At 42.6% G+C, this 14,469-nt stretch overlaps 1 protein-coding gene across 3 annotated transcripts in view; it reads left to right on the forward strand.

Moving 5' to 3' along the window:
• The window catches only part of SPOCK3 (SPARC (osteonectin), cwcv and kazal like domains proteoglycan 3), a 154,921-nt gene that overhangs the window by 58,435 nt on the left and 82,017 nt on the right, over positions 1–14,469 (forward strand). For all 3 annotated transcript variants that reach the window (XM_077299951.1, XM_077299953.1, XM_077299952.1), the window contains exon 4: positions 9,784–9,898. In XM_077299951.1, coding sequence (XP_077156066.1) covers positions 9,784–9,898 — 115 coding nt within the window. The remainder of the gene's footprint in view (positions 1–9,783; positions 9,899–14,469) is intronic.

The raw sequence follows: 14,469 nt of genomic DNA on the forward strand, positions 1-14,469 counted from the left end.
GGATGGGAGGCAAGAGCACACATCCTGCCAGCGCTGCTCCCTTGCCATGTGAGGAGGCAGGTGGGCAATGATGTGGGGGGGGGGCAGTGATGGTGCAGAAGTGGCCTGGGAGCTGTGTCTATGCAGTGCAGGAAGGTGGTAGCAGTCCCTGGCCCCAGGAGCTGTGGAGGCAGGTGGGCAGGGCTGAGGCAGTGGTGCTCAGTGTCTGTGGTAGGGAGGGAATTTCTCCCCCACCCTCGGTAGTGGCAGGGGGGCTGAATGAATACAGTGGCCCTCACTGCAAATAAAAGTCCTGGAGGGCCCGATGGGTGGCGAGGTTGGGGCAAAAGGCAGATTGCCATCCTCGGAGGCGCAGGAGTTGGTAGACGGCAGGCATGTCATTGGCAGCAGTGTCTCAGTTTTGTGAGAGTGAGAAGCAATTCCAGCTACTTTTTAAAACCTATACACCTGGTAGGACTGGGACCACCATAGAATGGTGACTACCAGTTCCAGCTTAGTCTGTCCAGGAGGATACTGAAAGCTACTGAGAGGTCCAGGAGAATCAGAGTCACACTCCCTTCACAAAACAGATGAGTTAAATTGCTGTTAGCCACTTAACCCTTTGTGGCAATCTTGCCTTTCTCCTGGCTGTAGAAAAGGGAGATCCATATTGGCCAATTTGGTTCATGGAAATTCCAAATCAGTTTGGTTCAAGATTTGGCTTGTGGACCCAAACTGAACTGGAATGTTTAGGTTCATGTCTGTCTCTACAACTGAATGGCTCCAAATAGGTATATAGCATGTGCAGGTAAGTTAGTATGTGTGTGATTGCTGAAAAAGTACACCTAGAAATGATATTTGACTCACCTCATACATCTTTCAATACTAATCTACCTTAATGATTATGTTGAGAAATTCACTCAATTGTACTGGATGTTAGTGCAAGATGTTTTATATATAACTACTAGATCTAAAGCCCATTTCACATTCAAATGAAATGGGCGCTAGATGGCATAGGGGGACCCCCCCTCCCAACCCCCAAAGGCTCCAGCGTGGGCAGCGAGGCATGGTGCGCCATCTGTGGGTCCGCAGCAGCTTTTATCCTGCTGGCCACTGGATGGTCGGGAAGGCTTCCACGCGGCCGGGGGTGAGTGAAAGATGGCCTACCTTTTGTCTCGGTGCGTGGCTCCTGCGCGGCCGGGACCAGTGGGGACGGTGGATATCAGGCAGCGATGTTCTGGAGCGCGGCGGCAGCAGGGCAGGCGCGTCGCGGCGCTGGGGCCTAGCGGCTCGGCGGGGAGAGGCCACCCCGGAAGCTGGGAGAAGGCGCCGCGGCCCACCCCGCACACGTGGCTCTCAGGAGCATTCTTCCAGCCCTGTGGGTGGGTCGAGCGGTGACCATCGCTGGCTCCGGCGGTGGTGGAGGTTGACGGAGAGGAGGAGGCGTACAGTGTGGTCAGCGGGGCGGAGCAGGAGGCAGGGCTTGGTAGGCAGGAAGCACGCGCGCGTGGGCCTCCGCACATGCGTGTTTCAGTGCAATGCAGAGGCTTCTTGCGTGCGGGTCGCTCGGGCGGCGGACGGGCGCGTTGGAAACGGGCGATGGAGAAGAGGGGTGAGTGCGTTGGGGGGGCGGCCAAAGTGGGGGGGGTGTCGGCGAGGCGTGTGGCCAGCTGGGTGAAGGTGTCCGGAGTGGAGACACGGGTGTTTGATGGTGGGAGTGTGTTGGCTGGGGAGTCGTGGGCGTCGGGCAGGCTTACCGTGGGGGTGGAGCGAGGTTTAGGGGTTGGTGACGGCACGGGCTGAGGGTTCCCGGCAGGCGGGTTTTGTCAGTTGTGGCGTGGCGAGTGGGAAGTGCGTCGTCTCGAGGCCGGCTTTAGGGGGGGAGGCTTGTGGAGGTACCCCGGTCTGTCGTAGTCTGGTAGTTTGTCCCTGGTAGTTTGGCAGTGAGGCTTTGCGGAGGGAAGGGAGATGCTCCGGCGGCGGGAAAGGAGCATCTGGGTGGCCAGTCCTGGGTGGGCCAAGTGGCCAATAGGGAGGCGCGCTATGCGCGCCTCCCAATTGGCCACTTGGCCCTCGAGTGGCAGTCGGAGGGGCCCATTCAGGAGCCGCTTTGCGGCTCCTGATTGGACCCCTCCGAGTTTTTATCCCAGACGGGTCCCGCCCTAACTCCTCCCACAGAGCCCTTACTGCATTATTTAGTCCGCGCCACGCCGCGGGCGGCGTTTAAAGATGTTTTTTGCAAACTTTTAGACTTAGGAAAACTTTCCAGTGTAAATTGAGAGAGAAATCCATCCTGTCTGCAGTTGAAGCTCAGTCCCTAGAACAAAAATGATTTAAGTAGGTCCTTTGTCTTTGAAGAGGCTTACTAGAAGATAAGATCTTGCTGAGATTTTGTAGAACCTTCTTGGTTCTGCTCCCCTCTTTCTTTTTCTTTGAATTATGGTAATAAGATTTGTAATTGACCAAACTATGGGTCAAAGTGTGTACTGAAGCAGTATATTGCCCCGCCCAATAGGTTTCCCTATACAAGCTCTAGGACTTTTCTCAAATGATCAGTATAATTTGAAAGTGTTTAAGGGTTTGTCAGCTCAGCTGCATTTTAACTGAACCAGGTTTGGTTGCTGGGTGCATGAAGTTTTTATAACTTTGGACAAAGGCTGTAAATCTGTAAAGCTTGCTGAAAGTATGGATCCTCCCCAATGGTATACTTTGAAGGGACCATGACCAAGCACAGAAAACCCCAGAATCATTCTATGGAGTATCCAGTTGAGGGATCTCAGGTGGCTGTTTCTTGCCAGTCAGCATAACTGTTTTCAACTCTGACCCAGCATGGCTATTCCATATACAGAAGATTTATTTTAATCCATTTGTTACGTTATTCTCTTTCATGTAGTAATTATTATCACAAACTCCCATTTTTTATGTTCATATGCATTGGTACAGTTTAAAATAAAATGGGACAAATTGAAAAGGCTCAATACCTTTTTTGTCAGCTTCTTGTTGCAGAAAAAACAGATTATGGCCTACAAGAGTTCTCAGTGCAAAAAACGCATTTCAATAAACGGAAATTATCTTAATTTCTGTCCCCAAGTAAATTTAGCTGGTCTTCACAATTTTGTGTTTCCTTTGAAAAAACAAGAACAAATCAGCCCCCCCCCGCCCGCCCTTTGCCTCCTTGCTGTGCCTTTATCCCTTAGCTTAAATTTAATCTTGAATAATGGGAAGCATTCACTTTTTAATACTTTTAGATAACTTACCACATGCAAACATATCTTTTTCTGACAAATCTTTGTTGTTTTGAATCCAAAATAACAGATGTTTTCTTTAATGTGAAGGGTTTTTATTTAATTACAACAATATAAAGAGCAGTATTGATGGGGTCAGAAATATGCTGTAGCAATCTCTTGCTCATATAGTTCTGTCAATACGATTTTTAAACTGGCTGCACAAGTGTCAATTTAAGAATAACAAGATTAATGTAATGGATTCACAAAGGTGCTTATTTCCTGACATTTTATACCCTGCAGGTCCAACATTTGGCCATTTCCCCGCATTAATAATCTCTGGGGTACATAAAATCCAGACATCTGAACTGAAAATTATATAAGAATTCAGGTAATTTTTAAAATAGCCTATTGCTTAAGTTTTTTAAGGCTGACTATAAAGATTTCATTATGATATAACTTTTACTTTCGCATAAAGAAGAGCAATATCAGGATATACTAGAATTACTCTTACTGAATACTGAAGTGTTAATAGTTTAAGATGCAATTTAGACAAAATTAAAAATTATAATGGAACAGAAAATTAATCTAGTCATTTAGAATGATTAAAATTCAGAAAAAAATCTATAAAAATGGGCTGAATGGGCTGAATAATTGGATGCTCATACAGTTGAAAAGAATTCCAAAAGATGACTGTCATCCTTGAGAGAACTTTACTCTTCCTCGTGCTATCTAGCAGCAAGACAATTCTGTAAGTTGAATTGCTGCTTTTGGTAACCATTTATGAACCAGAACACATAGGATATGTTTTCTGTATTCCTTACACATTAAGGAATGGGTAACTGTTTTCTAGCTGAGGCAATTCAAACTGTTTTTAAGGGCAGCCCCAAACAGAATGCATTACAGTAATTTTAAATGCCAGTGTGTACATCTTTTTCAAGAATTTTAGTTCCATTGAAATAAATAGCTTGTATTATAAATCAGTGTGCACAAGAATAATTTTTACCAAAAGGAGATCATAGTGCAACCTGAGCAACAATCTGTTTGCCTCTAAAGGGCATCTGTGTTGCAACTGTATTTGCCCATAATAACAAGAACATCTTTGAACTTCATGCTCACAACATCACTTTTCAGTGGCGAAATTGATACGTGCTGATTGATATTGTAGTTTTTTTTCACCTGTTGAATTGTATTGTTTTACTTTTGGGGGATTTTTAATTTTAAAAATCTTTTTGTTAGCCTACTTAGGAATCTGAGAGGGCTGAAAGAAAGATGATAAATATTCTAAAAGAAATAATTGAAAAGCTGTAGTACATTATAAACTAAGAATTGAAATTTCCCAGGCTATAACACTGTACTAGTTTTCATATAATCTCAGTCAGTCATTCAGAAATTATTACTTGGTGGTCATAGAATCATTGAATATTAGAGTTGGAAGGTTCCTCCTGGGTAATCTAGTCCAGTGTTCCCCAACCCCCGGGCCACAGCCTGATACCGGGCCGTGGAGCCCTCGGTACCGGGTCGCGGTGGGGGGGGGAGGCGCTGGCACCAGTGCACCACTGAGCGTGCCTCCCTCTCCCCACGGCGTGGTGCTCTCTGTGCCAGTAGCGATCAGCCGCTTCAGTGGACGAATCGCTCAAGCCTAGGGGAGAGGGAGGCCCGGGGACTGGGGGGGGGGAGAGGGAGAGCGGTGCTTGCCGGCAGGCTCAAACATGCAGGTGTGGCAGCTCCGCGCCTGCACGCTTGCACCTGCTGGTGAGTGCTGCGGAGCTAGCGCTGCTCTCCCTCTTTCCCCCGGTTCCTGGGCCTCCCTCTCCCCCTCCCCCGGTCCCTGGCCTGAAAAAGGTTGGGAACCACTGATCTAATCCAACCCCCTGCACTATGCAGGACACTCACAACCCTATCACTCATCCACTGTAACCTGCCACCCCCTTGAACCTTCACAGAATCAGCCTCTCCATCAGAATCAGCCTCTCCATCTAGCCTCTGTTTAAATATTTCCAAAGATGGAGAACCCACCAGAAAAAGCCTGTTCCACTGAGAAACTACTCTAACTGTCAGGAACTTCTTCCAAATGTTTAGATGGAATTTCCTTTGAATTAATTTCATCCCATTGGTTCTGGTCCATTGGTTAGGCACGAAAATAAACCAATTTTGGTTATTATTTAAAATGAATACAGTGGTAAATCAGTTTATACAGATTTGGGGGAGTTTCCAGGGTAGACAGCTTGTAGTCTAATCTAAATAGAAATAAAGTCACAAAATTCCAAGTTTGTGAAAAGATTCCCTTCTCTCCCCAGGTTGCATCTCAAAGTTAAATCCTTAAACTGTTTAAAATTAAAACAAAGTTTGAGTCCAGTGGCAACTTTAAGACCTACAAAGTTTTATTCAAGGTATAAGCTTTCGTGTATATGCACACTTATTCAGATATAGTCACTAAACTTCATTGTATGACTATATCTGATGAACTGTGCATGCACGTGAAAGCTTGTGCCTTGAATAAAAAGCTGTGGGTCTTAAAGGTGCCTCTGGACACAAACGTTGTTATGCTGCTTTAGATCAAAATGGCTCTGCCCCTGAATCTATGTTTAAACATTTTCTCAAGCTGTTGCTCCATTTAAAAACATGATAGCTAGAAATGCTTTGTTTCTCTGTTCCAATTTCACTGTAGTCGATATTGATAATGTTTGGGCAAGAGGAGATCATCTTTATTTCTGGCTGTTCATGCCGACATCTCTTCCCAGTCTTTTCCTCCTTCCTTCTCTAATGGATATTTTACCATAACTAATGCATATGCATGATTAAACTACATGTTCACTTTTCCATTTTTGAAGATTATCACAGAGTTAAGGTGTCCATAGTTTTAAAGAGGAGAGGAAGGAAAATGGATTTAGCAACATGATGTTTTCCTAGCTGTAGCTGGCCAGACTAGCATGTAGGCAGATTTCTCAGATCCTCAGTGACCTCCCTTAGAGGCAAAGCCTTCTGTAAAGTTTCCAGAAGTTGCAATGAACATTGAGCAAGGGTAGATGAACTACAAACCTGATTTATTTTTTAAATATTGTGTTTTTCTTTTAACAAATAAAACTTCCTCCCTTCATGATTTTCATAGGGAGAGAAGTTCTAGTAATCCCTTATATGTATTTAATGTACTTCAACAGGAACTATAATATATTCTGGCCAAGAGACAATTCAAAGCTGCATTTTTGAGATTTAGAAATTAGGAATTGACTTGCGGGTAGGCAGTATGGCTCACATATGACGTATACTCCTTATTATGTTGGCAAATTAAAGAGCAAGCTTTATTGTAACAACTTTTAAAACAGTGTTGGCATGGCAGGGGATAGGAGCAAATGGTAGTCAGCTGACTATAAATATAAACCCTACCTTCCAGTGGCTATCGGGAGCCTTTCCCCTGTCTCAAGCAGGAACACAGGCCTCTTTGCTGCTGGTTTTCCTGATCAGGAAAAGGTGACCCACCTGGGATCCTCGAAGGGGCGCAGACCTCCTTGAGGCCAATCCCAGGCCACCCTGACCCTGCGAGCTCCTGCCTTCCCAGCTGGGTTGGCATTTTTCTCACAGGTCCAATGCCTCTTAGGGTGACTCCCTACCCACTGGAATTTGCCTCACAAGGCAAAATTATCTTCAAAACGTGCTCCTTCCCCTGCCTCTCCATAAGCTGTGACAATTGTAGCAGAAGCAAAACTTTAACAACTGCTTAAAATAGCATATAAACAAACTGGCTAACTGACAAAACCAAGCTTAACAAATCTACCATAGGGGAGGATGGATAGCTACATCCCTGGCGTCACATGCAAGAAGAGGCCAGGGCAGAGCCCACAGCACCTTATAAGTGCCACCGTTCACAATGCACTGCCCCCCTCAGTGGGCCGGCACCCCAGGAATGTGCGCATGGGTGAGTTCCTTCCTTTCCCGCCTCCCCAGCATGTGTTCTGCCCACCCACTCCACCCTGTATCAGTGGCAGCCCAGGTAAGCCTAATGGCTTTTACAGTTGATCACTGAAATATTATACTCCAGATTATTATTGCATCTTTAATAAAATCTGTTGCTTAAACTAAGATCAGAGTAGAATAGTTTTCTATTTGCTTTATGCTATTACGTAGTCCAACAAATCCCAGGTGCCAGATAATGTGTTGCATAGAAATCTTTCCAGTATTTTCACTTTTGTTATAGTGATAGTGATAAAAGCTCATTTATAATTTTGTATGACAGATATTTCATATGACTTATAAATATGCATGAAGCTTATTGAGGTGTTAACTTTTAACAATTTAAATTGGTAGTGAATGAATTCTTAGCCAGGTGCTTTCTATACTGGATCCAATGTTCAATTTAGTTAAGCTTTTTAAAAACTAGAATAGATTTACAAAAACCTAAAGATTAGTTTTTTTTGTATTGATGATGATGACAACCTGGATTATTCCTATATTTATTACTTTCATAGCTTTAATAAAATTGCAGCAGGTTAGGATTAAGTTTTGTGAAGTAATAAATGGAAAAATGAGCAGCAAAATCTAAAACTCAAATGACTGGAAAATAAGTTCACCTCATAAATTTTTGGGGCCTGTTTCTTAGAGCCAAGGAAAATTGGTCAAGATGTGGGATCTTCATATACTTTATTTTCACACATCCTGGCAATTCTTGATTTGCAGGTAATATGATCAAAGCCAGCTTTTACTTTAATTTGACAGCCTTCAGAATTCTTCAAATTACTCCCTGGCTGTAATCATAATGCGTTTCTAATATGTGGTACAAATACTGTCTGTCTAAAGCAGAGTTCTGTAGTTTGGGAATAGTTGACTTGGTCTGGGTAGACTTCGTGAAAACTGGACATGCAACCTTGCTACACTTTCTCATATTATGTCAGCTATTGACAGAAGTACATTCCAATTTGTACATTCCAATTTGCTCTTTATACAAAAATACCATACTCTTATTTCATTGAACATTAGCAAATTGCCTATGATGAACATAGTTAAAGCAAGTCCCTGTCTGCATTCCCCCTCCCCATTGCAGTCTGTTGTCTGAAAGTGATGATTAAATATTGCAACATGCACGTCTGAGACTCACTCAAATCTGTTTGTAGCGGCAGAGAAGCAGGTTGTGAGTGGGACATGCTGTGGTGGTGGGCTTCGCTGCAGGCTCAGTGTGGCAGTGCTTCTTGCCAAAACAGTGGGGAAGATGCAGGTTTGCAGTGACTTAAAAGGTGTGGCATATGTGAGCCTGGCTTCTTCCTTCCCCAAACCCACCATTGCAAACCGCTTCCCTCCCACCCACCTTGGGGTCTTTTTGTTAAAAATATTAATGTTTGACCTATTCACCTGGTTATAGGCATTGTACTTATGTATTTGCTGCAGCTGGTAGTTCTTTTCTCATGGGATGGAACATGTTTGGGGAGTTCAGTCTGTGCATCGGAATCCCAATCCTAGAGGCCTCCATAAGAGGCGGCATGTATGGAAGCCAGTGCCAGCCCAGCTGGGGAGGTACGTGGGCTTGCATTGCCAGATGGCTTGGGGTGAGCCAAATGAAGCCTGTGCCCATTGGTGCCCCCATATAGGCCACTTGCTAGAGGGGATTCCAACAGGCAAGGGGATCTGCATTCCAGATTGGGAATGGATGTGGACTCCCCAGGGTGCTGCTGGGGTTTGGGTTCTTGTAGTCGGCTGACTCCAGCTGGAGTTAATAAAGCTGTGGCCTTGTTTAAGCCAAAACACTTGCGTTGTGTTCTCTTTGGGCCCTACATGCCCTCCTGCCAGTTAATCTATTCCCATCTTAATCATTGCATACGGATATTTTTATTGATATATATGGATATTTGGAGAATAACTTTTTGTTGTGGGCATGACAACCAAAGTTACACCTATATTTATATACTATAACACTTCATCACAGTATTTATAAAAAAGGAAGTTAGGATTGAAGTTTTTTTTGTGGTAGCAATAAAATGTGTTTGCTTAAAATATAACAATCTTATGGGCTGAAAGATTAGTTGATTTCCTAAAGTTTTGGAGTGGCACCTAGATCCACAGTAGCATTTTAAAAACTAAAATACAACAAGTTTCTGGAATAAATAATCAATTTCATTTTCAATGCATCATAGCCATTTGCCCAAAAAGTGGTATGATTGCTGTGCATTTTTTTTCATGTGAATAAACAGTTATAGTTGAGTCCAGTAGCACCTTAGAGATCAATAAGATATTGGCAGTATGAGCTTTTGAGAGTCAAAGTTCCCTTTGTCATATAAATTACTAGACTTGGATTTAGAATTTCTAATGTATATCAGTACCGTTACACAGTGAAACTATATCCATGTAGAACAAGAGTACTACAAAATGAGGAGCAAAGTATACAGGATGAAAAAATTATCAGCATGAAGTTTATGAAGTTTGTACCCTTGATTAGGATGCAGAATGTTTTAAAAATATGTTAATATAACATCCAGAATCCCCAGAAAAGAATTAATGGATCTATTGTGTGAAAAAGATTTAGATGACTTATAATTGCTGTACATATGCTAGAAAAGGATTTTTAAAAACTATTCTCTGCAATTGTTTTTAGCTTTAGACCCTGCTAAAGATCCATGCTTAAAGATGAAATGTAGTCGTCATAAAGTATGCGTTGCTCAAGATCAACAAACTGCGGTTTGCATTAGCCACCGGAGACTTACGCACAGGTAAATACCTCCATGTTATTGATTAGTTAACAGTAACTAGGACAGTGAAAACAGAATTTTTAATAACTGCTGCATTTTGACCACCTCTCACACCTGAGGGGGAAATGTGCACAGAATTGTAAAGATTCTGTTTATGAAAATATATATTACTTAGTCTCCCTATATCCCTTATCTGTATAAGGCAGACCATATAGCCTAGGTTCTGCAAAAAGCAATGCAGTAATTAGCGTAACCTCCATTGTCACTTGCCCTCTCCTGCCTATTGGAGGCAATAGCTCACCAATGCTTCTCCTGCTTGGCCTGTTCCTGTGTCTACTGTCATCTACCTAGGACCCAGAGAGAGATGGGGAAACCAGGGCTGATAAATACTTTCCTTTTTTTCCTCGTTTTTTTAACAGAAGAAATATAGGTGGACTTGTAACCAGTAGCTGGCTCTATTATTTCAGAAATGGGGCTTTGTCTTCCCCTCCAACTTGGCTCTGAGCCCAGCCATTCCATAAGAGACTTACAAAGCCCTGAACAGGATTGCAGAATTATTGGATTACAGAACAGAATGAGAGAATAATGCAAACAACAAATGAAAGTAAGGTGCATACTTATAGGGCCCAACCCCTTTCTCATGAGATGAGATGGTCTTGAAAGTCACACCACACAGATGTCTGTCAAGAGATGACTTTCTTCTTCTTCTTCTTCTTCTTCTTCTTCTTCTTCTTCTTCTTCTTCTTCTTCTTCTTCTTCTTCTTCTTCTTCTTCTTCTTCTTCTTATTATTATTATTATTATTATTATTATTATTATTATTATTATTATTATTATTATATTTAAACATTTAAATATTTAACATTTAAATATTTTCTGTTCCTTTTCAATTGGCATATTTCTCTTCAACAATGCAGCTGTGTCACAAAAAACAAACAAAATACTTCCAGTGTAAAGCAATACTTTTTCTTGCCAAATGTTGGTGCTTTCACCACCACTGGCTGATGATACATACAATTCTCAAAATAGATAGATATGCATGCACCTGCATTGCTAGGAAAGTATAGAGTTTTCCAGTTTTTCCATACCTCATGGAAATACTAGCTGCCTCTGATCAATTTTAGAGTTTTAATATACTTAAATACAAATGGGTAACAGGAATGTTTCTTCTTTCCTTATGGATGGAGACATCTGGTTGGTTGTTGATTAGTTGTCTGTGAGACCCTGAATATTCTATGAGACTGAAGTGGCTTGAAAGATGTGATTTGTATGCCATGTGTGGAGGATAAGCCATAAGTGTTTCTAGTTCCGTCCCCTGTACTCTGTATGACTGAAAAGTTTCGAGTTATCTTGAGGGGAACAATATGCCAGATGGGTTTAAGTTATCTGTGTTCATTTATCTGAATTTATGCATCAATAAACAAGGTATCTGTTCCTAAGGAGGAGGTACCTGAAATTATAGAACAATTATTTTGTATAATTTCACATACTGCCATGCTTTATTGAATTATATATAAAATAGAATGTTTTAAACAATGTAGGCAATTTTGCCATCAGAATGAATTCCAAATTGTAATTTGATCTATTTAGTGTGTGCTCATTAACATTTCATTTCATACTTTCAAACAAGGATTGTTTGTATAATTAAGGAAATGCGCAGAGTGGTAAGGCAGCTGTCTGAAAGCTTTGCCCATGAGGCTGGGAGTTCGATCCCAGCAGCCGGCTCAAGGTTGACTCAGCCTTCCATCCTTCCGAGGTCGGTAAAATGAGTACCCAGCTTGCTGGGGGGTAAACGGTCATGACTGGGGAAGGCACTGGCAAACCACCCCGTATTGAGTCTGCCAAGAAAACGCTAGAGGGCGTCACCCCAAGGGTCAGACATGACCCGGTGCTTGCACAGGGGATACCTTTACCTTTACCTTAAGCCATTCACTCACTCATATTTCTCTGTGCTGCAGAAATGTGCTGTACCATGTCTCTCATGCTAGTCCATTCTAATCCATGTGGTTTATCAGATACTGGAAGCTAAACAGGATTGGCCCTATTAAGTATTTGAATGGGAGATCACAAAGACAGACAGGGTTGCAGGCAATGGCAAACCTTTATTGATGCTTGATTCATATGATTTGTGACTGAACTAATTGAATGGAGAAGACATGCATAAACAGAGAGTGGTTAGAAAGGCTGTGTGAGAATTTACATCTACATAAATCAGTAGTGCTGTACTGCATGTTCGGTAAGGAAAGGTATAATGCAGCCTTTCTCAAGATTTTTACCATTACACAACCATGGTTGAGAAATCCTGGTATAATATCTTGAAATATAGCTATATTTGTACAAAATGTCTTTTAAAAAGTTATGAAACCAGGAAGTTAACAAACAGGCACAGGATGTTGATCTTGAGTGCTAAAGTTAACACAGAAATACAGCATGATGTTGATCTGTTTAATTTGTTTTCTTCCTATCACTACTGTGGATGAATAAGATCTAAAGAAGGGTAAGAAAAGAACTTGGGAACAAATGAAGTAAAAAGCCTTTAATTTATTTTTATGTCATGCCACTGTATCTTCCCCCGCCCTAAACTACCCCTGGTTTGTGTACTACAGTAACGTAAAGGGAAATATTACCTTTTCAGCTCTCAAAGGTGATCAGCTGTGTGCCCTGAAGCATGGCATTTGGTTACCTTTGCCTGTGATGGATGGTGTGACAAAATCCTAAAATAAATTCCAAAATGCTATAGATCTGAAACATAGGCTTCATTGTACACAATCCCCACAGTACTATAGCCTATTCCAGTAATTATGCTTTGGTACTAGAGGGTGAAGACCCTCACAAGGTGAGATTGATTCATATTAGAATGATGCCACTGTGAACAGTAATTCAGAAACTTTACAAAATTGCTAGTGTATAATGTACTGGAACATGTTTTAGTTAGGTCATTTATAGAAGAAACATACACATATGATATATTGAAATACCAATGACAGCGGAATCCTATATCACAGAACTTAATGTTTGGTTTGAATTACATAGCAAAGTGTAAGTTCTCAGGGAGAACATTCTTTGTACTGAATCATTTTTTATTTTTATAATAATTCAGTGGGAGAGAATATTTTCTAGGAGTGTATGTGTTTTAGGATGTGACTAATGGGAACTGAAACAAAGACATTCTGTAGGATACCTGTTGGGAAAAAGCAGATGGCCAGCCAGCAGCACATGGATATTAAACATGTATATATCCAGTCTTTTACAGAAATATATATTTCCTAGGCCCTGCAACATTGCCCCCCCCCCTCACATGTGAGGCTGGACAGATCAGCTAGAGAGGGGTGGAGGACACAGTGCCTGCCCACTGGCAGTGATGAGGCAGAAATAAGCAGTGGGGCACTCACTGAGGAGGCAGTGGTGAGGTTTAGCCAGAAGTGCTCGCATCTGCCAGGGGATGGGAACAGTGGCCGCCTCCCATGTGGAGAGCTTCCATTCCTCGGCCACCTCCTTGGTGACAGCACAGGCCCAGAAGGAGGTAGCCAATCCATGGGGATCCTGCTAGTGACAAGAAAGCATGCTGAATGGTCATGGAGTCATGTAGCTCAGGGGTAGTAAACCTGTGGTCCTCCAGATATTCATGGACTACAATTCCTATGAGCCCCTGCCAGCAAATGCCCTGATGTAGCTGACGTGCTGGCTCTGCATGGTTGATGTGGGATGAGGAGACACAAGCAAGAGCTTCTGACTGGCCCTCAGTGGGGGAGGGCCTTCCCAGTGAGGGCCAATTGGAGGGCCAGCACATTGTCAGAAGTACCCTGCACATTTTATTAGGTATGATTTATTTGATTTTTATACCGCCTTCCCAGTGAACCAGTTCAGGGTGGTGTAGAACATCATAATTAGCATATACAATTTGTTAAAACTGTAATTAAATTAAAACAAATGAAATGGCAACCTAGATTAAAGATCAGCATCAACAGCCCCAGTTTAAATAGTGTTCGATCTTCATATGGTAGGGGCAACTTTCAGTAGGGGAGGCCCTAACCAAAAGCCTGATAGAAGAGTTCCATCTTGCAGGACCTGCAGATTTGTGTCAGCTCCAGGAGGGTCCAGATCTGTTCTGGGAGCTCATTCCATCAGGTGGGGTCCAGGATGGAAAATGAGGCCTGATACAGCTTGTTGGGGCCAAGGACCACTAAATGGTTGGAGTTTGTAGAGCAGAGCACTCTTTGGGGTATGTGGATATAAAGGCAGTCTCTCAGGTATGTAGGGCCCTGACCACAAATGGCCTTATGGGTGAGAACCAGTACATAAAACTTGATCCAGAATTCAACTGGAATCCTGTGTAGCTGCTGGAGCACCAGACAAATGTGTATCCTCCATTGTGTTCCTCTAAGTACCCTGGCTGCTGTGTTCTGGACCAATTGTTGTTTCCAAGGCTAACAACAGGCCTATGCACCGTGAGTTATAGAAGTCCAATTTAGAGGTGACCATCTGATGAATAACTGTGGCTAGGTGTTCAGGGACCAAGCAGCATGCTAGTAATTTGGCTTGGCAAAGATTATAAAATGCTACCCATGGTACTCTTCAGACCTGCATCTCTATG

This window comes from Paroedura picta, chromosome 10 (assembly GCF_049243985.1).
Source record: "Paroedura picta isolate Pp20150507F chromosome 10, Ppicta_v3.0, whole genome shotgun sequence".
In the NCBI taxonomy this organism is placed as follows: Eukaryota; Metazoa; Chordata; class Lepidosauria; order Squamata; family Gekkonidae; genus Paroedura; species Paroedura picta.